The sequence below is a fragment of the Malaclemys terrapin genome, chromosome 15 (genome assembly GCF_027887155.1).
Source record: "Malaclemys terrapin pileata isolate rMalTer1 chromosome 15, rMalTer1.hap1, whole genome shotgun sequence".
NCBI classification, from domain to species: domain Eukaryota; kingdom Metazoa; phylum Chordata; order Testudines; family Emydidae; genus Malaclemys; species Malaclemys terrapin.
Genome location: NC_071519.1, coordinates 18,767,773 through 18,793,043, shown reverse-complemented (window position 1 = coordinate 18,793,043; position 25,271 = coordinate 18,767,773). Strand labels below are relative to the sequence as shown.

The 25,271-nt window shown below is 41.9% G+C and overlaps 1 protein-coding gene across 4 annotated transcripts in view; it reads left to right on the top strand.

Annotated features, from left to right (window-relative positions):
- Window positions 1-25,271, top strand: part of CDON (cell adhesion associated, oncogene regulated) — a 93,301-nt gene that overhangs the window by 55,939 nt on the left and 12,091 nt on the right. For all 4 annotated transcript variants that reach the window (XM_054005346.1, XM_054005343.1, XM_054005345.1 and 1 more), the window contains 9 exons: window positions 1,779-1,953; window positions 3,491-3,619; window positions 5,507-5,713; window positions 6,622-6,803; window positions 9,562-9,667; window positions 16,742-16,864; window positions 19,224-19,451; window positions 20,509-20,795; window positions 23,353-23,432. In XM_054005346.1, the coding sequence (XP_053861321.1) occupies window positions 1,779-1,953; window positions 3,491-3,619; window positions 5,507-5,713; window positions 6,622-6,803; window positions 9,562-9,667; window positions 16,742-16,864; window positions 19,224-19,451; window positions 20,509-20,795; window positions 23,353-23,432 (1,517 nt within the window). The remainder of the gene's footprint in view (window positions 1-1,778; window positions 1,954-3,490; window positions 3,620-5,506; window positions 5,714-6,621; window positions 6,804-9,561; window positions 9,668-16,741; window positions 16,865-19,223; window positions 19,452-20,508; window positions 20,796-23,352; window positions 23,433-25,271) is intronic.

Genomic DNA, 25,271 nt, shown 5'->3' with positions numbered 1-25,271 from the left:
CATAACTCCAGAGCAGATGGCTTCCTTGAGAAGCCTAAAACTATCATTGTTACAGCAGCATGGGTGTTAACAAGAGCTATGGTATCAGCCCAGAGAGAAGATAAAATACAGTTGAACCACAGTTTTGCAGTGGAGACACAGGCAGTCTGTTTAGGGATGATTTGAAATTAGTTGCTGCTTTTTTGGGCTTAACTGGGCCTTACTCAACAGAACTCAAGTTTTTATTTTCATTGTCGTACCATTATTGTATGTGTGGAATTGGACTCTGGTTGAGCATTATTCATACAACATTAGTAATTTTAAAAAATGCATTTAAAGTCGGTATGTCTGGTTCCGATCTCACTTGCACTGTGTAGTTTGAACAGAACTTTTGCAAGCAGCGAGCTTCTTTGATTAGAATTCGAACTAAGCATCACATAAGACTAAATCTTAAATCAAACTTTTTTTCTGAAGGGCTAAGTTACTCAGTTCATATTTTTATAAGTTTAAATCCTTGTTCGTCCTGGTCTTGTCCCAACCTGAAGCAGAAATACCGCATGATATTTTTGACCAGCCAAATCCAGGAAATCTCATGACAGTGCCTATTTAATTTATGAACCAAAGATAGTAGGTTCAGATAAGTATTCAAAACTTTTGGTGCTTATCTGACCCTTTCAAATTTGTCCATCACTAGCAATTATATTTTCTGTATTAAATGCTTTTTTATTTATATATTTTTAGTAGACAGTTTATCATGGTTTTAAAAGCACCTATCTCTTCTATCATAAAAATTATTTAATTGATTTCCTCTTCTTCCAAGATTTCTTTTTATAAAGGATTAGAAAGAAATGTCTCTTTTGAAGAAAGAATTTGAATCAAGGCCGTCAGTATAAACTTTAGTAATCCATAGCATTTAGAGCTGCCTTCCATGTTTTTATTAAAGTCTTAAGTTGTTTAGTAGTTTATTTTTGATAGAATCTCTGCCTTTTCCTTTGGGATTTGGGATAATACTTTTCTCAGAAGGTCAAATATTAAGAAAAATCTTTCCTTTACCTAATGGAACTGGGGAATTCACTGTAAAACAGACTAAAACCCTGAAAAATTGTAAAAAGGGAAATATGTACACTAGTAAAACAAATCTTCAATCTTCCTGCTGATGTTTTCCAGCCTCTGGAGGTAACCAAGCAGATAAAACACCCCCCCCCCCTCTCTCTCTCTCGTTACTCATAAACATGTAAAGATGCTTAAATTCATGGAAGGCTGGGATAGGATAGGGTAATTGACTGTCACCTTTCCCATCTTGGGTTCTGCTTTAATCCAGAGAGGCACACCACCATCTAATGCTAGGTATTCTGCTTGAAATCATTTGTCCTCATTCTAGTTTCTCGGGCACAAACACTCGCAGTAAATATCCGTTGCAATATGTACTAATTAGCATTGTTAGCTGTCTCAGCTGAGTGGCAAGGGGCCAAATTAATGTGGAGACTAAATTCTCTCAAACCTTGATATGGGGGATCCTGTAGGTCAGGGTTCAGATCTATTTCAGGAACGTGGTGTAGAAGCTCAGAGAGCTGCCGCTTGTGCTTTACCTGCTGTGTGTGGATAAAAGCCTTGGATTTCCAGGCCTGTCACTGGCACTAAGTAAAACTCATTGAACATAAATAGACATTTTGGCATTTTTATACAATAAAATGTCCAGAAGACCAGCTCAGCTGGAGAAGTATTGATCTTTTCCCACATCTAAAGTTGAAGTCATGGTTTGTCTTGCTCTTAGCACCTTGTGATTCCCTCCTGTACAGCTGGATGATGGCGTCAATGCCATGGGAAGCTGGCATACAGTTCGTGTTCCTGGAAGTGAAAATGAGCTTCATCTCACAGAACTGGAGCCCTCCAGCCTCTATGAAGTTCTGATGGTAGCGAGGAGTGCTGCTGGTGAAGGCCAGCCTGCCATGCTTACATTTCGCACCAGCAAAGGTAGGTGCAGTGTTTCCTATATGCAAAGTTATCGCCAAAACATTCCTGTTGGCTGTGGCTTGTCTATAAAGCTATTTGTGGAAACAGTGGTTTAATGTAGTATCAAAGGAAGTGCCTATCACAACTAAGGCTGTTGGTTAATGGGGTCCAGCATAGCTGTAAGTCAAATTCTGATGGTGTATTACCATAGCGGTATGCTGAGAGGATTCTTGTTAGTAAAAGACCGCAGACTCTCAATTGTCATGCTGTTTGTGGTGATTATTTGCGTCTCAATTCACGAAACAAACTACAAAGGCAACTGCACTATATATGGACTCTTAGGACTAATCTACACTGGAAGTGCTACAGCGGCGCAGCTTTGCCAATGTAGTTGCATTGCTGTAGCGCATCTGGTGAAGACACTGCCGCTGGGAGAGAGCTTTCCCATTGTCACCTCAGTGAGCGGCAGTAGCTATGTCAGCAGGAGACGCTCTCCTGCCAACACAACGCTGTCCACACAGGTGTTTAGGTCAGTGTAATTTACGTTGCTCTGGGGGTGGCTTATTCACACCCCTGAGCAACATAACTTATACCAACATAAGTGGTAGTGTGTACAAGTCCTAAGGCAGCCAGGCTCTGGTCAGCCTTTTCCACATAACACTTAAAGTTGTTGAATCCTCACTGGTCCTTCCATTCTGAGTGTCCTCACCCAAATTAATAAAACTGCTTCAGTCCTGACCTGTAAAACCCCTGGGTAAAAAGGCCTTGGCCTTGGCCTTTCCTGTGCAGAAACTTCCGGTGCACATTGTTGTACTAGTTTTGTAGTGCATGCTGTATTGAGAACACTAACCCAGTTCTCATTTCCAACTTAAGTGATTTTTGAATTCACGTTTAAACTGACCATTAAATGTTTGAATTACCCTATATTATCCACTCTGCTTAAAATGTTCCTAATGCAAAGAATTAAACAATTGGTCATATAATACAAGAACCAGCTGTATTAAAAATGATTAGACATGCTAGTGATTTATTTCCAGGAGGAGGCAGCCATATGCTATGAACACTGGTATCAGTTTTTAATTGCCAGTTTTGGGGCTTCGTTAGACCTATTACTATTGTTGCTAGAGTACATTCAACATGACTCCTTTACCAATGTTGGTGGTTCCAAATGTACTGAGGGGTATGATTTGGGGGAAGCCAATGTAACAGGTGTTGAACTCACAGCAGAAATCTAGGGTGGGGCGAGTGCCTCTCATGCTGTATAAATGTGCAGTTATTATGGTAGTTACTCCAGCCTGAGACTTGTACAGTGAGTCTGCCGATTGACATGGAGAATTGTCTTCTCCTTCAGCCCCTGAGGAACTAACTCCCTAGTGCACAGCTAGCCTGGCTGGGAATTGGAGCCAGGTTTAGTGCCAACAGCAACTTTAACTCTGGTGCAATCTTGTGTAAAAGCAATGGGAGGGGACATACTGTAAGGATCCAGTGAACAGATCTTTTTCCGGCAATGTCTTCTCCGGTCACTGAGTTATTTGTCATATCTCAAACTTTTTTTTAGAAAGAACATCATCCTCAAAAAACACTCAGGCCCCATCTCCCCCACTTGGCATTCCTAAACATCCCGTCATTCAGGAAGGGTCAAATAACTTTGGGGTGGTCCTTCCAGACCTGTCTCGACACAGTGGAGGTAGGTGAATGGATTGTCTCCAATTCACATGTTAGATGTTGCAATATAAAATGAGGTGCATTTAAGCTAATTTCTCAAGTGCTTATAATTGTACTTCTGTGTCGTGTGTCCATTTTTATTCCCTGTTTATTCCTTAGGTCTGTCTTTCTGTTGCAGGTCTCTTTTTCTCTTGTGAATGATTTGTTAGCAAGGCTTAGATATAAGTGACTTCAAACTACCAGATTTTCTATGCTTGCATGCAAGGATCAGATTGTTCATGCTTTTGAGAGTGTTAACTAAAAGGTTCATCCCAGTCAGTGAGGCAGTGTATTAAGTAGCCACTTTGATTCATCCAGTCATTTATTGTGACTTGCAATAATTATTTATGAATCCTCAAAATGCAGTGCCTATCTTACATAAGAGTGTAGTTTATACACGGAGAGGTCATCAAATGGATTTCGCATCCAGTGAATTTGATATTTAAAGGGACACTTACCTTGAAATGTAGTCAGTTTCTAAAAATGAGTTAAGTAATTTGCCACACTTGACCCCTAATCTCACTGCCAATTTTGATAATTTACAGGGACTTTTTCTTATTTTGTGGTCTTCTCTCCTCTCTGACTTTGTGAAAGACCCACAAGAACAGGAGAAACAAATTATACAGGGGAAACTGAAGGTGACAATACACAAAGTGCTATCAGATGCACAAAGTCAGTGTATTTTCTGTAGTTTATCACTGATAGTCAAATTGGATATTGTAAGAGTAAGTAATTCATTTTCAAACAGGTGCAATTTTTAAGTTGGAAATGTCCCTTTAAATATCTTACTGCTAAATATGTGTCAGTCTTCCTGCAGTACACTAAGGCTTGTTTGCAGAGATCATTGTCAAAGTGAAGGTAAATAACATGAGCACAAAAGGTAAAATTTTCAAAGGCACCCACGTCCAATTTTCAAAAGTGACTGAGGCTCCTAAGTGCATATGTCAGTTTTGTAAATGGGATTTAGCCTCCTAACTCCCTTCAGCACTTTTGAAATTGTTACCCAAATAGACTGAAAATGAGTTTAAGAGTTTAAAATCCAGTTAGTGCCAGATAACCTATTGCCTTTCTGTTCCTTATTAAATACCTTCCTCCCTCTATGGCACTTGTGGTTTAACAATGTGTATAAACCAGTGCAGTGAAGACTTAACCATTCTGACTGATGAGACATCTTATAACCAGATTGCTAACACCACCTCTTTCCATTTTCTCTGTTCCCACTGCTGTCTGTAACTTCCAGTGAGTTCAGTAAGTATTGAGATCATTTGTTACATGCTTGGTTTGCTCTTATTTCTTCTAAATTATGCTTAAGCAATTCAGTGCTTAGTAGTATTTATGGATCAGGTTTTTTTCATGGTTCTGGGAATTTCAGTTCAAATTTTTTATTCTCACCAAACCAACCTGCTGCTTTTGTATGTGCTCCCTTTGTTGTAGTACCACGGAAGAGGTAGGATTTAGTGTATTAGCATGTCTCTTTCAATTCTGTTGCGTAAAGAATGTAGCTCCCCTATTTTCTGGTTATTTAAGAACACTTTTGTGCTCCCGTAATTTAGTTGCATTGGTCTGATGCAGCGCAGTCACTGGTGTTAGAAATGGCAGTGTTCACATCCACAACTAAGTTTTCATACACAGTTTAAGACTTTAGTACTAGGGCTCTTCCCAACTCTGAAGGATAAAAGGAAAACTTATAAAAGTACCTCTCATTTTATATACTGGAATGCCTGTGGGAGGAAGACTTAAGAATCTCCATGTCTGAAACATTTGGTCTAACTTAATTGATTAAACTAATCATAGGTGTGCTCTGTAGAGAACGGAGTTCCATGTTTCTCATCTAACTCCTATGTACGTATTCCTTAATTTCCCATTTCAGTTCCAGAGGCTCCAGATCGCCCTGCTATCTCAACAGCTTCAGAGACCTCTGTCTATGTCACATGGATCCCACGTGCAAATGGTGGCTCTCCCATCACTGCCTTTAAAGTCGAGTACAAGCGCATGAGCCGAAACAGCGATTGGCTAATTGCAGCCAATAGCATCTCTCCTTCTAACCTGTCAGTGGAAGTTCGCAACTTAGAGCCAGGTATTAAAACTCTTTCACTGCCTTTAGGATTTTTAGTTCCAAATCCTTTTTCTTTTAGATGATCACTTTCTTGTGAGGAGAAGTATTTCTTATTTATTTCTGGTCATGCCCTTCACCAGATAAAATAATTACAGACTCATTAAGAATACTAAACACGATTAAAAAGGCCCATTTTATCTGTAGTTTGTCTCTCAGGTTAGGAATTTGTTTCTTTAATTGAAGTTGGCTTTTAGCTCTCTAAGAAGGAAACAGTCCCCGCCCCCCAACCCGGCCCCCCCTTCAATTTTTATTGGTGTTTGTTTGTTTGTGTACATTTTCTTTCAACCTCTCCCTACTTAATTGTCATTTCTGGTAAATACTAAATCTAGGTTATGATTGCTATGTGCTTCTCTGCAGCCATTCCATTTGTTTTTCAGTGGTTAGTACTATTGGGCCGGGAAACAAGAGAACAAATATACTAACATCAGCCAATTATTTTGATGAGACAGAAGTTCAGGGGAACTTCAGAAATAAACAAAGAAGGACCATTGTCCATGACCTCTAGAAATGCACACAACTGGTCTTGTGGGATATACTCCCATAATCTTAATTGGACATCACTGCTTTAGGAGGGAGAAAATAGCATTTCCTTGCCTTTCTCATGGGTGAAAATTTCTTTCCAGCCCAATTATATGACTAGCTTTTTACCACTGCATGAGAGCAGGTTCTGTCACAGTTAAGCATCTAAAACCACTAGAGAGACATCATTGATAGCAAGTAATTTTCTTTTTGAATCCCAAGAAATCAATTTAGAACTAATTCCACTATGACAGGGTCTTATCTCAGATTTTTTTTAATCATTTGAGCCCTTTTTCTAGTGCTTGGGTATTTTTATCTTGCCCCCTAATTTTATCTTTTGCCTTTGAAAGGAGCAACATACAAATTCCGTGTGATTGCCGTTAACAATTACGGGGATAGTCCACGAAGCTCACCATCTCGGCCATATCAAGTCGCTGGCTTTACCAACCGTTTTTCCAACCGCCCGATCACAGGACCTCACATTGCCTACACTGAGGCAGTCAGCGACACTCAGATCATGTTAAAATGGACTGTGAGTACACTTTATTTCTGTTCTTTTCCCCTTCTATAGACTAATTCTTACTGATTTGGTGGTTAGAAATCTTTAAAAGTGAAGGATCAAGAACAACACACTCAAGCTAGCAATGTAGTTGTTTTCCTCAGTACTGAGTGGTATTCTTAAGAGATTCATGGTTGGCTCCATCCCATGAACCATATCAATCTACTCATTTTTTCCTATATTGTAAGATTTAAAATCTAGAAACCTGAGTTGTCGCTGTTCTTCTAATACTGTCTTGTAGTGACTGTTGATTAATAGCAACTTTAACTCCTCCAAACAGCTCAGAAGTGTTATTTGATAATAGATCCTGTTTTAGTTTATATGAGTCCTTGAAAAGAATCCACTGTTGTATTATGCACACTCTAAAAAGTCTTAACCACGCCTAAAAATCCTATTCCCTGTTGAGAATTTTCAGTAGGCTACATCTGAAGAGGAAGTGTATCCAATAAACATTCCATATTGCAAAAACGTTCCCCTCCTTTCCTCTGTAACTCCGTCTTTCATAAACAAATATTTTGAAGTCCTTATTGAAATCCACCGTATCATTAGTTTTTTGCTTTTGTACACTGATGTATGCAACCATGGTACACCATGAGGGTAGTTTCTAAACTCCACAGAATTCCCAGTTCTACAATTTGCCGGAACAATTCAACCTTGAAAGAGGAAAATATCAGTAATAAACTGAAGAAGCTTAGTCTAAAATGTCTGAGGACTACATAAGAGTATTTTTACAGAATTCTCTATTAGCAGAATGTTAAGTTTGAACTCAAAGGTTAGGAAACTGTGTCTGCACTACAGGGTCAGTGCCAGTATATGCACGTCAGCATAGCCAAGCTGGCATAGCCTCCTAGTGTAGATGCAACCTACACGACAGAAGGAGTTTTTCTGCTGGTATAGGAACAACATTAGCTGTGTTGACAGAAGCACTCTTTTGTTGCAATAGCTGCATCTGCACTGGGGATTTTGTCACCATAGCCATGCTGGTTGCACGTGGGTTTTTTCACACTTCTGATTGACGTAGCTATGCTGATGCCAGTTTTAAGTGTAGCCCAAGCCAGTCAATTTAACCCAAGTTAAAGTTGCGTGGACAACCTTAACTCTGTCCCCTGTGCCTCACAGCAGTCATCAGCTGCACGACTACATACGATGTCTGAAATTATATAATTCTTGTAATTGTTTTTCTTTTCTTTTCTTTTCTTTTCTTGGTCATAATGGTCCAGTATATCTTTGACTTAAAAATAAAAACTTCAAATGAGAGTAAGTCCCATTTTGAAAAAGAGATACAGGAAGGTGTCCAGAGCTCCCTGCTATGGACCCCTTCTGGGCTCTTCAGAACTGCAGGAGTCCGTCCTCAACCCTTCAACAGGGCTTTCCCCAGTCACATGTCTGCATTCACTGCACTGTGTCTGACTAGATTTTTCCCAGTGCAGTTAATTTAGCTCCATATACATGCAGAGTAGACCCTTCAATTCACACCATGAAACCTGATTAAAAAAATATATATATCTGTGCACTCAGTTTGATTTTGAAAGGCTTATTGCTCTGTCAAATCAAATACAATTTTCTTAAGTATAGGTGCCGACTCCATGGGTGTTCCGGGGCTGGAGCACTCACAGGGAAAAAAAACTAGAGGGTTCTCAGCACCCGCTGGCGGGCCCCACTGATCACCTCCCCCTCCCCCAGTGCCTCCTGCCCACCGGCTGTCCCCCCCAATCAGCTCCTGCCCCCCAGCACCTCCGCCTGCCAAGGATCAGCTGTTCAGCAGCGGGCAGGAGGCACTGGGATGAGGGGGAGGAGCGTGGGCAGGAAGAGGCAGAGCGAGAGCAGGATGCGCTTGGGGGAGGGGGCAGAATGGGGCAGGAAGAGGTGGAGTGGGGGCAGAGCAGGAAGAGGCGGGGGGTGGTGGTCGAACAACCCCCGGGAGATCAGAAAGTCAGCGCCTCTGTTCTTAAGCACTGAAAGGTGCTGACTTACACTGAGGCCTGTTTTCAACTTTCAAACCACCGTTGTTTCAGCTGTAGGGCTGATCAGAAAAAGATTGCAAGATTATTTTTTTTTTTTTCTCCCAATGGGAAGGGTGTGTATTTTTCGTTCTCCTTGTGAACTACTAGGTCAAAGGGCAAGTCTTCACTACCCGCCGGATCGGGTCGATTACTACCCGGATCGGCGGGTAGTAATCGATCTATTGGGGATCAATTTTTGTCTAGATGCGATAAATCGATTCCCCGAACGTGCTCCCCGTTGACTCCACCAGAGCGAGAGGCGGTAGCGGAGTCGACGGGGGAAGCCGCAGCCGTCGATCCCGCGCCGTGAGGACCCAAAGTAAATCGATCTAAGATACTTCGACTTCACCTACGCTATTCACGTAGCTGAAGTTGCGTATCTTAGATCGATCCCCCCCTGCCCCAGTGTAGACCAGCCCAAAGACTCTAAGAAATTGACCTTTGTGCAGAGACCAGCATGCAAAAATTCTCCGCTAAAATGGAAGTTACAGACAGCAACTGGTGACTGATAGCAGGGGATTAGAATGGAAACTGTTACATCATCTGAGCTATAGTGGTTTCTTCTATTTCTTCTATCTTACTTAAGACCACTCTTTCTTGAAAATACTTCTGGTCTCTTCCTGAATGAAGTAAATTTATTTCTGTCATGACGTTGTTGAAACATAATCAAATATTTTAATTTTAAATAGATTTATCCTTTATTGTACTATTTTTATTCTCTTTTCCAGTATATTACTTCAAGCAACAACAATACTCCCATCCAAGGATTTTATATCTATTACCGGCCAACTGACAGTGACAATGATAGTGATTACAAGAGAGAGATTGTGGAAGGTATGATGTGGCGTATGCATTATCAGAGGCAGTGTGCCAGATATTTGTTGGGGAAGACAGTTATGTAACCATAATGGCTGAGTTTACATAAAATCTGAACTACTTTGCCCAAACGAATTCAGTCTAAATAATATATTCACCAGCAGTAGCGATCTTAACCTTTTTAGTACCAAATTCTGCCCCCGCATGAACTTGTTTCTTCTATCCATAGTTCAAACTTAATCGATTTTAAATTCCACTTTTAAATTGTTCCGGCTGCATCATTGCAAGCCCTAAATGCAGATGCGCTTAAACCAGTTTAGCTTAGTCCACTAATTACTAAAATAAAATAAACTGGTATAAATGAGATTTAAACCAGTTTACATACATCTAACAATTAGGGGTTTCCCCTGGTGTAATTAAATGGCTCTTAGATTTAGTTTCACTGGCACAAGTTTTCTAAGATAGATAAACCCATAGTTCTTCGAATGATGGTCCCGATGTGTATTCCACATATGGGTATGTATGCACACCATGCACCCAAGTCTGGAATTTCTTCAAAGCAGTGTCCGTTGACCCACACACGTGCAGTAACTCCTCTTGTGCTCCTGACCGAGGGTATAAAAGGCAATGCAGGTCAGTGCCTCTCCAGTTCCTTCTTACCACTACATGGCCTGAGTCAGAATCGTGTCCTCCTTTGCTGTTTCAGAACCTGTAAAAATTTATAAATAGTTTATCTCTTAGCTTAGAAACTCTAGTATAGAATAAAATACTCCCCCGCCACCCCTCCCTAGTTACGGGACTAGGTGCAGGGTCCATGGATTCAAGAACTGCGTCTCCTGCCCTCGCTCCTTCTCCATCAGCGACGAGTATCACTGGTGCCTGCACTGTCTGGGTGATGCACGTTTCTGCGAAGTGCAGTATCTGTAAATCCTTCCTACTCGGCATTAGAGCCCCATGAGCTCTGACTGAAAATCTTCTTGATGGAAGAGGTTATGAGGCCCCCACTCCGAACTGGGCCCAGGAGCCCCCGCTATACATCAGCCTTACCAACGAGCAAAGCCCCTCCAAACATGACCCTTGGAGCAGAGCCCTTAACATGGAAGCCCAAGGACTCGTCACACAGGGCTCCCCATGAGAGTAAGAGACACTTGCATGGGCATAAGGACAGATCCCTGCAGCAGACTGTCCAGAAAAAATGTGTGTTCCTCCCTGAACTGGTCCAGGTCGGGTGAGGCGTCGCATATGGAACCCACGGAACCAGCTCAACCCCCAGGTTGGAGAGTAAGGTGCAGAAAAAGAGCAATCTGGCAGTGACAGCGGTATCGGGGGTAGAAAGATAGTCACTTGCCAGTCCCGTCAATGAATGCAAGTCCAGATTCATCGTTGCTACCACCTTGTCTATCCAAAGACCATCTGCTGCATCAGATGTAATAGGTCCTTCAGGTGTCTCTATTGGAACTCCTCAGACTCTGGGCCGTATGGAGACCTTTTTTAACACTGAAGGATATCTTCCTCCCCTGCCCACAATCTCCACTCCTTTCGGGCCCTGCCTGCCTGACAGATATCCTTACCCCAGAGGAGGAACTGTTACCATTGTCTCAAGAGAGGTACCATCTCCATCGGGCAGGAGCACCTCAGTACTGATGATACCACTGCTACCAACAGAACCATCCTTGGAATCAGAGAAGTCAGATGATATAGCTGCACCAGTATCTCTGTGAGGGTACAGGAACCCTGATGCAGCTGAGGCATTATTATCCCTCCAGTTATGGACCCCGATATCGATTCCCATAGGGGCCAAGGCATTTGAGGCCCTTGGGACCTCTATGGCAGGTGCCCCAGTCACCTCTTAGGAGTCATTCCACTTCTCCACCTCCCATCAGCCGGCTCCCTCAGTGTATGAGGAGGAAGAACCAGAACCGGTTCTGATGGGGGCCTCCTCATTTTCCCTGGAGGAGGCCATCACCCCTTCATTGCCCTCTCCGCTGGATAACCATCAGCAACATCACGAGTTCTCGTAAAGGATCACTAATGATCTCCAAATCCTGCTAGACGAGGTCCAGGGACCCTTAACATCGGCTCCTGGACATGTTTGCAACCACAGGAACCGACCAGGGTAGCCGTTCCAATCAATGAGGCCATATTAGAACTGGCCAGAGCAGTCTGGCACATACCTGCAATTTGTGCCCCTACGCCAAAAAATCGGCCAAAGGGTGCTGATTTCACATTTTCCTATCCTGCTGCTAATTCTTTGGTGGTACAGGTAGCTACGGAGAGAGCTCAGCCAACTAACAAAAAATCTATTCTGGCAGATAAAGGGTCAAAGAGACTGGACTTCCTGGGTAGGAAGGTTTTCTCCTCTGCAGGCCTCCAATTTTGTTTAGCTAATTACCAAGCTTTGTTAGCCAAATATGATTTTAACACCCATACCAGGCTCACAGAATTTAAAGATAGTCCCCATGGAATACCAAGCCCAGTCCCAGTCTTCTCTGGGTAAGTGGAGGTTGGTAGCGAAGGTGGCTTCCCAGGCTGCGGTAAATGCTGCAGGTATAGCATCCAGATCTTTGGCCACAGGACTGGTCATGCAAAGGGATTCGTGGCTCCATTCTTCGGGCTTCCCAAAGGAGGGCCAAAATACTATCCAAGACTTCCCTGTTCAGGAAATCCTGACCCAAAGCAGGAAGGATTCTACTAGGCTCTGCTAGCTGGCTAAATGGCAGCAATTTTTGGCCTGGGCACATCACCACCAGCATCCACTTGATGCTATAGGCATTCCAGTTATCCTAGACTGTCTTCTCTTTTTAAAGCCCTCAGTTCACTGTGAGTACACCTACCATCAGTTAATGCTTTCCTCCCCCTGGTGCAAGGATGGTCTATGTTCACACACCTGACCACAGTTTGATTTATGAAGGTCTTGATCAAGATCTTCTCACCTGACATTAAACCTGCGCCTCAATGGTACCTTAACCGTATCCTTTCAACACTCACAGGCCCACCCTTCGAACCTCTGGTGACATGTGCCATGACTTATCTGTCCATGAAGCCATCTTAGTAGCCATTACTTTGACAAGAAGGGTCAGTAAACTGGGAGCCATGATGGTGGACCTTTCCTTATACAGTATTGCGCAAGGAGGTGGTTTCCCTTTGGTTACATCCCAAATTCCTCCCCAAGGTTGTGTCTGAGCTGCACATCAGTCAAATACTTATGTTTCCTGCCCAAAACCCCACACTTCTTCCAAGGAGAAGAGACTTCATTCCCTTGACATCAGGTGCACCCTGACATTCCACATGCTGCAAACCAAACCTGTTAGAAAATCTGAGACTCTCTGTTGCCTTGGCAGAAAGGTCATGGGGACAAGCCATATCCTCACAGAGGATTTCTAAATGGGTTTCGGGATGCATCTTTGAATGCTACAAAATAGCAAAGCTTCCCTCTCCTGGGCATATCATAGCTTGCTCCATACAGCACAACCTGTCTGCACAGCATCCTTGTTGGGCAGTCCGCTGCAGCATATCTGCAGAGTGGCAGCTTGGAATTGCAGCCATACTTTCACATCACACTATGCTCTGACTCAAGCAGCAATGGCAGATGCAGCCGTAGGAACGGCAGTACTACAAACATCTCTGCTACCAGTTTCCTTGCACCTTCCTCCAGCCAACCCTGCTTGACAGTCACCTGTGTGTGGAATACATGTCGGGACCATCACTTGAAGAAGAAATGGAGGTTACTGTAACTGGAGGTTCTTGGAGATGCATGGTCCCTATCTGTCTTCCACTACTTGCCCTCCATCCCCTCTGCTTTGGATCCAGTTGGATTGCAATAAGAGGAGGAAATGGAGAGGTGTCGACTCGCACTGCCTTTTACCCGCTTGATTAGGAGCACAAGGAGAGTTACTGTGCATGTTTGGGTCAACGGACACTGCTTCAAAGAACTTCTGGCCTCTGGTGCATACCCATGTGTGCAATACAGATAGGGACCATCTCGAAGAACTCATAGACTTTAAGGTCAGAAGGGACCATTATGATCATCTAGTCTGACCTCCTGCACAGCGCAGGCCACAGAATCTCACCCACCCACTCCTATAACAAACCCCTAACCTATGCCTGAGTTATTGAAGTCCTCAAATCGTGGTTTAAAGACCTCAAGGTGCAGAGAATCCTCCAATTACAGTAAGTAACATCTATTTGCTGTTGCAAATTGGGAAGCCCTCTCCAGTTATTTGTTAGTAGGTGCTTAATTTTTTACTCTTTGTTATAAGGGAGCTTCTCTGAGCCCAAGATACTGCAACATTCAGTAAATGTTAACTAATTTGACAGTTTAGCGGAATTCATGCTTTGCTGTTCGAACACATTGATAACAGATATTGTAAGCCAGTGGGTTATTTTGCTAGGAACTTTTAGATCATCATTTTCATAGTAGTCACATTTTACATTTTTTTAACACCCTCTTAATCATCTGGCTTAAATAAATGTAGCAGCATCATTCTGCCCCATTGAAGCTAATGGGTTTTTTGGCCATTGACTTCCGTTGAGGCAGGATCGGGCCCTTATTTTTCAAATTCTTCCTTCTTTGACTGTAGCCTGCACAATACTGTAAGTTGTGACGTAAGTTTTTTCAGGTTGTAGGACTGTTAAGTATCTAGTGTTGGTGCTCAGAGGGTCGCTTCAAAGCTTATGCAGTCAGTATCTTTGTCTGTAAACATATTTTAGCCTTCTGTGACACAGAACTTGTGTGTTTATGAACGTTGCGCACAGGGCGATTGTTTAAATGTGCCTCCACTGTGCTGTGAAATTGACTTATTCCTGATTTTCAAGTTGATGCATACTGAAATCTTTGTGGCAGTCTGAAACCATTAGCAGCTGCTCAGCTACCCCAGAGCCTGCAATTGAAATTCACGTGGTAGCAACTTGAAACATAAACTTTTTTACCGTGTTTCTGTAAAATAGTGAACGCTATTTTCAGTTCAAATGTGCCTGGATTCTTTTTTACATTACAAAAGTATAAAGAAGCATGTGATCCTTAACTTAGGTGCCAGGCCTTTTGGTTAACCCTTACACATTACAAATGGCTACCACTGGCCTTCACAGTCTTCCCTCTGTTACTCTTGAATCAGTGTTTTGACAGAAGATTTTATCTTACAAAGACTCTTTTACTAGTGGAAAAGCTGTTGTGATGGTTGTGTTAGTTAACGAGTTGCCTTAAGCGTCATAACATTTCCTGCTAAGTCTTGTCTTCTGAGACAAGAGTCAAAAGCTTACAGAAGGTTTTTCCTCTATAAAAGTTGCCACAAGCAATTTTATAAAAATGTTTGTGTGTTTGCATCATATGGCTCTCCAGTAGTTGTACCTTTCAGCAAAAGCAAAATTAAACCTGCCCTTTCCTGCTTAGATGGGCTGAATTTTTCCCTATTGCTTCAACCTTGGAGATTGAATTTTAACCCTAAATGTAGTCTGATGTCAGTTGTTTAAATGTTTTCCCTTCCTAATGGTGCAGAGAGAGCACAGTTAAAGTGCTTGTATTGATTCCAGTTCCTCTAATGGTTTGAAGCAGAAACCTAAAACCTGGTATAGTAATTACTGAAAGGAATGTTTGGGGGTGGAGGGAGAGAGGAGACAGAAGTAAAAAGCCTTGGAAAAAATGTGCTTTAGGAATAAGCCAATTCCAGCATCAACCAATATTTAAATAAAAGTTATTATTTGGGGCATCTATTCATTTGAGTGTGTGTGGACTGAGAGCTGTGTTTCATAGTAGTTCCCCACTTGGAGCCCTGAAAGAAAGCAGTTTAAAAGAGCCTTCCTCATGTCATAGAGTGAAAAACACCCTCCTTTTTAGGGTATTTTTAGTGACACTGCAGTGGGAATTGTATTGCAGCTTTAATTCTGTTGCGTTAGAATGGAATCTTGATGGCACAGCCCTTCCAGCCAAGTGGGCTTTATTTTTTTAATTAATACTTAAATCAGTAGGTGGTATGACAGTTTCTTAGAAACAGTGGAAACAGTTCAAGGTGGTATTTTCCAAGAGGGATTAGAAGTGCTCAAACAGTTAATTAAACTCTCAAAAAAGGGTCCCTGTTTATTAAAATTTGTCACAAGTCTGTGAAAGTAAAAACGGAGAGTGATTTATACTGAAGTGCTCTGTACTTCAGGAGGGTGTCTAAATGAAAGGTTGGCTAGCGGCCAGAGTTAACAAAATCGTTCTATTAGAAAAGCTTGCTTGGATTGGAGTCCATACCACAAGAGGCTGGGAGAGTGAGAAAGACAGGCCTGTTATCTGAAAGGGTTCCCTAGTATGTTTCATAAAGTACAAGTTAAATTATTTGTGGCTTCTGCTAACTGAGATAGGCGAGGTCATAACATCGACTTCAGCTGAATCCTTCCTGTGAAAATATTGGGTGACTTGAATTTTAACTGGGACCTCGCATTTATAGTCACTGAAGATCCCATGGTACTCTTGAAAGAGTCAGGATATATCAGTACTCTGGCCAAATTCTAATGTGAGAATAATTACACTGTCTCCCTAAACTTCTACTGTTTCAGTTTGATACAGTAATCTGCCTGACTACTTGCCATGAACATTGTGTGTTGTTAAACAGCTGGCACATTCCACCCTAGAGGCGTGCATGTGAATGATGGATGAAGAGATTCCTGTGCATATGTATGGTAGCTTGTAAAGTGCTTAAGAATCTTTCAGGATGGAAAGAGTAATTCCAAGCATAAGAAATCAAGTTTAGTTTGTCTTTAAAATTAGAATTGTGTGTGTCAACCAGAAGTTCCGTTTCCTAGGAAATTCCATGATTTTTAAATTGATTTCATTCAGAACAGAACCGAAGAATTCTGATATTTCCGACAGAAAAACATTGCCTGAAGAGGTTCCACCAGCTCTGTTTAAAAGTACAAGATGTAATATTTTAAAGATAACGCTTTCTGTGCTCACCAAGCAAAGCTGTGACAACCCAGCATTATACTTTTGCCCAGTGAAAAGGGCATGAAGCTATATTTTCTTCCATGACTCAGACATTTTCTCTCCCACACACTCTCACAAGTGTCTCATAGCAAACAAGAAAACAAATCTCGTTTCATTTTTCTTTCTAGGCACAAAGCAGTGGCACTTGATAAGCCACCTGCAGCCAGAAACATCTTACGATATTAAAATGCAGTGCTATAACGAGGGAGGTGAAAGTGAGTACAGCAACGTAATGATGTGCGAGACGAAAGGTGAGTGGAGGCACTTTTGTTTATCTGAGAGGTAATGTCTAATGTAAAGCCTGATGAGAAAATTACCCTTTGATCCTCTACTCGCTGACCCTCTCATTTATTTTAAAAAGTTGATGCCATCTCCTATAATTATGTTTGGAGGATTGTTTTTATTTACTATTGCTGAGGTTTTCTGACTGTATAGAGACCAATGCATTTGTCTCCAGGAAAGACAGTTTGCAAAGATGTTTAGACCTATCGGATCTATTGGCAGTCCCAGTTCATCCGGTGTTGGTGATCTTTTCTTAGGCAGACACCATCTTGCTGTGGCTTAGTTGGTTACTGGAGATAATATACTTCTGCCTACACTGTCTCTTCGGGACTTGTTCAAATTCTTAATTCATGATGAGTAAGTTGGCTGCCACTCGCGTCAATTCTACCTGCCTCTGGCAAGAAGATAGGAATACTGTTCTCTGAAAATGTCAGAGTAATTATTTGCAAAAGAAATAAACGATCACAGTCACTTTGGTTTCTTAAGCAAATGAATCTTTAAAATCAAGTGACGTTGCAGAGGGAATATGCTGACACTAAAAGTACAGTACGTCTTCAAATGCGCTACTTCTGAGAGGAGTCTACAAGCATGCACATCAAACTTACAGTGCAATACCTAATACCTTACAGGGCAGGGCTGAGAGCTGCAATCTCTCAGACCACCTACATCTGGTGGAACATATCCTACCCAGAGTCTGGCTTAGTTATCAACAGCTCTGTAATTCTTCAAGATTTTAAGACTATACCAGGGGGACAACCTGCTGTCAAACATTCATACTGACGTTTCCTTTAGGGCTTGCAAAACCATGCTCTGAAGTATCCCTAGCCTCTTTTAGCTAGAAGCTGGGAATGGGCGACAGAGGATGGATCACTTGATGATTACCTGTTCTGTTTGTTCCCTCTGGGGCACCTGGCATTGGCCACTGTTGGAAGACAGGATACCGAGCGAGAGGGACCATTGGTCTAACCTAGTATGGTCGTTCTTATGACCTCTTTCAGGACCAAATCAAGGCAATCTGGGGCCCTAAGCAACAACCCCAAATGGGAGCAAGCATTGTCTCTGCCCCCATGCTCTAGCCTTGATCCTTCTTGGCTTGGCTCTGGAAGGGGTCACCCACACAAGCAGCCTTTTGGTCCCTTCTCTTTGAGCAAGCTGGCCTCATTCCTTCCTGTTCCTGCCTTCAGGCAAGCTGGAGTCTGCCCAGAGGAAGGAGGATTCAGCCCCCACTCATTTCATCCCAGCATAGCGTGGGCCTCTGTTGACACTGCCCCAGCAGAGTCGTGATGAGATGGCAGGCGTGATTACCCTGTTCACACAGGGTCTGTCCAGACTAGGAGGAAAGAAATGTTTAAAAATCCTGTTAGCTAGACACATTTTAAAATGCTAATATAGACCAGGCAGTCTGTATTGAACATGTTTTAGCAGATCAAGGTGAGTGTTGATGACACTCTAGACACTGAATTGGGCTTGTTTGGTCATTTCTGTTCAAAGAGGTAATTAGCATTCAAAAACTAACTTGGTCTTACAGTTCTCTATTAGATTCCCTAAGCATGAGCTAACCTTTAGCAAAACAAATTCTAATGCCATAAATACAATATTAAAAATGTTCAGCACAAACCCTCATTTAAAATCTTGGTTGTAATATTCACTGATGGAAAAATTTAGTCCTGCAAAATGAATTACCAATAACTAATTCTTTACATTGTTTTTGGGGAACACAGAGTGGCTACAATTCAGTATGTATTTACTTAGCTGCTGAAATGGTGCCTTTCACTTTAGTGCAGGTGTCATATTGATGTTGTCTTGAATTTTGTAAGGTTTCTACCTGGTTGTTAATTTCCTGAAGAATGCAGTTTTGAAAACAGTAAAGGTTAGCAGGGTTCCCGTCAGATAGAAGTAGGGCATCTGGCAATGGTTAGTTGACAGAAATGCATATTGTGGTTTTTCCTGACCTCAGAAGTGGAAAGATTTGTATTCTTTCAGGTTGGAAGCTAGTGCAATTTCTAGCAATGCTTACGTTCAATTACTTGTTGAAGTGTAACTTGGCGTAGATGCATGGGATTATAGGTAGGTAGATAATAATAGGTATTTTCTGAAACAAATAGTTACCATCCAATGTTAGTTGACCTCATCAGCTAATGTAAAAATCTTGAGGTGAAAATTTTCTATCTACAAATCATTGGGATACTAAATTTAATGGTAGCTATTTCCACTTCATAACTGTATAGTTGAATAACAGATAAATAAACACGTGTAGAATAACCTTTCTGCAGACTTCATTCCAAGTTGGGTTCACAAGACCATGTTTGTCTCCTGTATTTCAACCAGTGAAACGCACACCTGGAGCATCGGAATATCCAGTGAAGGATCTGAGTACACCACCTAATTCTCCTGATCGTGCCGGTGGAGGCAATGCTGGCCCATCAAATGGCCCTGTTCGGAGCAGCGACATGCTATATCTGATTGTGGGCTGTGTCCTTGGAGTGATGGTCCTTATTCTGATAGTTTTCATTGCCATGTGTCTGTGGAAGAATCGCCAGCAAAACGCCATGCAGAGTAAGTTATTTTTGGTTTCCTCTCCTGCCAGCCCTAGTTTAATATGAAAAAAAAATGAGGGTAATGAAAATTAGACAGTAAATTTATAGCTTTTATATTGAATGCTCCAAATGGGAACCGTGCATCCTCTGTTATGATCAAACTGGTATTTGGTTAGTGATAGAAACTCTTCACTTGTGTTGTTACTAAGGCCACGTGCTTAACTTTCAGCAGATTAATAGTCCCTTTGACTTCAATGGCAGTACTCCCATGCTTAGACTTAAGCATGTGCGTAAGTGTTTTTCTAGATAGCAGTGTAAAGCCAACATTCTTTTTGCCTCTCTAATTTTTCCAGATCAAGTGAAAGATCCTGTGGCACTTTTTTTGAGGCTCATTGTAGTGCTGGCAACAGGCTGTGGAGCAGCTGTTAATAAGCAGAAACCTGCCAGTTTCTGACTAGAAACGCACTGTGAAGTACTATGGAATACTTAGCTTTTGTACGCTGCTATAAACTATCAGCTTCTATTCCCAGCAAATACTCTGAGCAATCGGAGTCTTACATGACATTTTAAATAGCTCCCTCTGTTTCTGGTACTTTAATTAGCTTTATTTGCACAGTCTGTGGTTGTTTAAATATGATCCATGCTCCCCACCAGCAAACCCAAATTTATGCAAAACTTCCTTTGAAACTGAGCAGGACCAGAATAAGCTAAATTGTCTCTGCCATAGAGTTTTAAAGCCTGTTGATCATGCAAATGGTCCTGTTTTAAAATCCTATTTTTACTGAGCAACATCTTCTGCCAAATTCTTTCCAGACCAAGAGGATTAGTATGTGGACATAGCTATTGTAGAGATGGAAAACATTTGCATATTAAACACTTAGATGTTACAATTTATGGCTACTATAAAAACCCTGAAAAGGGGTAGATGAGTCACACTGTATGTCTGAAACGCTCATCTGACTTTGGTTTTAGAAGTATGATGAAAAATAAAATATTCTTTAATCATGCATTGAATACCTAGAACACTTTGTTAGCATAATTTTGCTAATTTTTTCCCTGTGGGTCTCCCTTTGCAGAGTATGACCCTCCTGGTTACCTCTACCAAGGTGCAGATATCAATGGGCAAATGGTCGAATACGCTACTTTACCAGGCACAAGCCGCATCAACGGCAGCATACATGGAAACTTCATCAGCAATGGTAGTCTCAGTAACGGCTGTCCACACCTCCATCACAAGGTTCCCAATGGAGTTAATGGGATCATGAATGGTGGCTTGAATGGAGGGACTGGCCTTTACCTGGGACACACCAACTCTCTATCCAGGACACACATGGATTATGAACATCCCCACCATTTAGTGAATGTAAGAGTGCTTTGACGCATGTATGTTGGAAGGGTCCTGATCTTGACCTTGGAATTTTATTCAAGGTGTAAAAGGAAGCTCCAGCTAGTCAAGTCAGTTATGGAAATACTCAAGTCGTTGTGCTGGAGCTAATAACGACCAGTTACCCTATCTTTGTGCCAGTGGAAGTAGCTAGGCTTGGTGTTTCTCATATTTTCATCTTCAGGGCTTTCCTGTGGCGATTAGGATTAGAGGCACCAATAACTCTATTTATTATGGGGAGTCTCCTCTTACCCCGGTTTTTAGTCTGAGAGTTTTGAGACTCATGCAATGCTGGATTGAGATACTGTACTGTATATATGGTATTTCTCTCTTTCTATCAAATAGACTTAATGATGGTTGCTGATTTTGCAGCTTCACGAATTGACTGTTCCCCCACCCACCCACCCACCCACCCACACACCTGTTTCAGATCTGTGATTTGTAAGCTGTGCTATTAATTTTATCACAGCGTGTACATAGCTGGGGTCTCATAAAAGAAAATGTCCCCCCGGTCTTGAAATACAACAACATAATAATTAAGTCTGCCTTACTGAGTCCTTTATTTGCAACTTTTGAGACTAATTTCTTGAAGTAACAAAAACTGGTCTCAATCTGTGATCCAGCCTGTGTGCGCTGTGGAAAAATATTAATTTTCTGAAACGTGTCCCATTTCCAAGGGAGGATAATGATTTCATTATTGTCTATGGAAACAGATGGGTTACATTCAAACTTACTCCACTTTTATCACTGGTCCTACTCAAAACTGTGAATGTTGCCCAGGAAAACTGAAGGAAAAGTTCAAAAAGTCTATGTAATGAATGCTGTTTCCAAAGGGAAAAAATGGGACGATTGTTTGCTTTAGTAATTGAACACAAGTACTTAATTTTATTCAACAGCAAATTGCCACTTACACAGTTGTTGCCACTTCAGATAACTCCAGGTTGGAATGTAGACTAGTCATCTCATCACATGGTTTCCTTTTCGCGCCACGGTTAAGTTCCAAAGGTGTAGTTTTTCCTTTGCCTAAAAGAACAACCATGGCCTAAAGATTTCTTGCGTTGTAAAGCTATCTAACCAACGTTAACAATGAGGATCCTCAAAAGCTTTGGTATTTTGGTTTAGATAAGCACACAGATGTGTTTCTCCAGATATCTGGGGGCTGCACGGACTGTAGATACTCTACGGACAGGCTTTCTTATGAACTCTGTGGCTGGTATTTTTGGGGTTCCTCCTTCCAGGGTAAGAAGTGGAAATCACAGAGCAAGGCTTGCCCTAAGCTTATGTACATGGTGTACAACCACATAGGACTCTGTATTCCAGGTGCACATATGTGGAGCTGATCTTTAGATCCCTGCGCTGTTCTGTGTGGAGCAGGCCCATGAGATCTCCACAGGACGTACTGTTCCTAGAGGACTGTCCCTTGTAAATACCTGCCTTTCTTTTCATCTCCCCATTTGGAATGCCATGGAAGGTGGTTGAGCAAGGAGGTCAGCAGCTGACTCCACTCCTGCACAGAACAAGTGAGACTTGCATGATCACAATACAGAGCAAAGGAACTTTATATCCCCACTCTTACTGGCATCCCTCTTAATGCTCCAATGTTTGGGAAGATGAAGTAAAGAGGCCTGGGGGGGAAGACATGCTGTGAGTGGCCCCACAGGTCCCACATGTATGAGTGCACAGGTCTGCAAAATGTAGGACGAGACCTGGTGCAGAGGCGTACGAAAATAAGAAATACCAGAGAAGCAGTTGTTATCCAACCTAACTCAAACTCAGAGGTTGACTTAGTTTTCCCAAACTCGCTCCCCTTAAGAAAATGCAGAATTGTAACACAACGGTACAGTACCATTTTCAAATGACTCACATCAGTGTCCGCCTAGTATTTAACAATGAGGTATGTGTTAATCTGGCCATTTTACTTACTTGCAATGGGCCTGTTCAGCCAAAACCAACAACACAAAATCCCTCGCACCCCAGAGTCATTGCTGGCGAAGGAATTACCCCATCTGTAAAAATATAAAATGTTTCAAAAGTCTGTTTAGTGAAGTAAACTGATCTAATCGGAGTAATTACAGGAAAGTGGGATGGGTTTATGCTGTGACATCAGCCCTGAATATTTAACACCCTGTCACTCCAAACGGGGCACAGTTCTGTAATGAATAGGAATTTGCTTTCATGTCTGTCATCAGCGTTAAAAATAAACATATTTACAGTGTGTTTATTAAATTAAACCTGGACATATTAGACTGAAAATAAGCCAGGGAAATTACTACATGCTTGTCTAAGCTACAGTTATTTACTTTTCTCTGACACAAATGCTGGCAGAAAACTCAACTAGACTTTGTATAATAGAAGCTCAGTATTCCCATGCCACATAACAAAACACAGATCTGAAGATTGATAAGGTGATTAAGAGTCATAATTAAATGAGGGGTCCTGGGGGTTAACGTACATTGTGCCCATTATCCTAGACTACATCTTGTATGCCTGGGTTGCAATTGATTTTGGGTTGTTTTTTTTCCCCTTCTTCCTCCAGGGTGGTGGAATGTACACAGCAGTGCCTCAGACCGACCCCTCGGAGTGCATCAATTGCCGGAACTGTCGGAACAATAACAGGTAAGTTAGTTACACCTCTAATTCTTGGCATCCTCGTCAATGAGACTTACAAACCACAATCTAGTAGCACTGTTATGAGTGTAAATGCAGATGATCCCGTTTTACACATGGGAAGCAGAAGCTAAGAGGTGGTGACTATAGCTGCCGAAAATTTTCCAACACAACTTAGATTCATCAGTAAATGTCACTTTGGTGAGTGAAATGTTTCACCGAACCTGCTACATATTTAGCTAAACTTCCATTGAAACAGCAGTGTGCCCTGACACTCTGACGCCTCCTCACCTTCCCTTAGCTCCAGGGTGTGGAAAAGCAGATCAGCAAGCACACTGCCTCTCCCTATTTCTTGTGCACAGAGAGATAAAGTCCCAGGGCACCTTTAACTCTGGGGGACCAGCAGTGCCTTTCTGGCTCCCGGAGCTTCAGGGTTGGTGAGGAGGCAGAACTGCTGGGCTCAGCTTGCTGGAAGGTTATTGTCAATTTCATGAGTGAAATTGACAAATGGCTGGAGCCAGGTCTCTGTGCCTGGCAGGCTCCCTGCAGTGGAACAACTTACTGAAATTCATGTTGTCAGTTTCACAGCTACCCGGATGTCAGTTTCACATTTTGTCTCGGGAGCACTGAATTTCAGTGTTTCTGAAATGAACATTTTGGGCATCTCTGGTTTGCCAGAAAATTTTAGTAAATTTGTTTGTTTTCATCCAAATTCAGAACAAAAACAAACCCCAAACTTTCCAATTTCAGCCAACTCTGGTTGTGATTTAGCCAAGGACACAGAGGAAGTCCGTGTGAATATGTGTTTGACAGATGAGTCTCAAAGGTGATCAGCTGATGAACAAAGTATAAGAACCTAGATAGGATTGAATAAAGCCAGTATTAGACCCCTGGAGTTGCTGTTGCTCAAATCATTAACTATCCCTTGCTGGGTTTTATTGGGTCTGGGGTTAATGGGGAGGGTTGACCTTTGGTCTCAGATGCACGTCTCTTTCCTTCAGTTACATGCAATCGACAATTCTAAATTCAGCATAAAAAGGCTAGTTTGTCACTACCATTCACATTCTTACTGTCTGTTCTGTATTATGAATTTTCTGCCATCTTCTGAAATCCCCTGAGACCATTTATAAAACCAGAGCAAGTGTGTTGGGGGTCACAGCATTCAGTCTTGCAGATTTGAGGCTCTTGAGGCGTTTGGTAGAGGTTTGGCCAGCCTCACGCTCTGGGCACGTCACAGCAGGAGAAAGGAGATTCCTTTATAGAATTTGAGGTCCAGTAGTGCCTCCTGTATTAAGGTTAGGTTGCGTTTTTCAAAGATTTTAGCCTTTTTTCTGTGAAGAATGTCTCTTCTCCAAACTGACCTCACATCGGTGAGTAAAGATCATTTGTTTTCAGGATTTTCAAGTAAATCTCGATATAGTTCGCTAAAATTAATTTAAAAATGGGACCTTAGAATTCATATCTTACTTTTTTTGGACCTGTTCTGCTAGGAAATAGCTGACTTGTTGTCGTTCAAACTCCCCATATTCTTAAAACTCATTGCCATCTACCTTCAAACATAGATTTGAAGAATTCAGGTGGTAATTAAGCAAAGTTGATTTGTTTTTCCTACAATTCCCCGTATAGTCACTATTTTCCTTACTCAAAATGACCCCGTTTCCCATTACTTACAATGGGATTGAAGTTGTTCATGCCCTCAGTAAAGAAAGATACTAATCTATTCTCAGTGAAGAGGGATTCCCCTAGTAAAGGTGGCCATTGTTGGCTATTGTTAACTGGACTAAAGCCATAAATCCTCTTCAGGGAGGATGCTACCATCTCACTAAGGCTATATCTGCACTGCAGTTT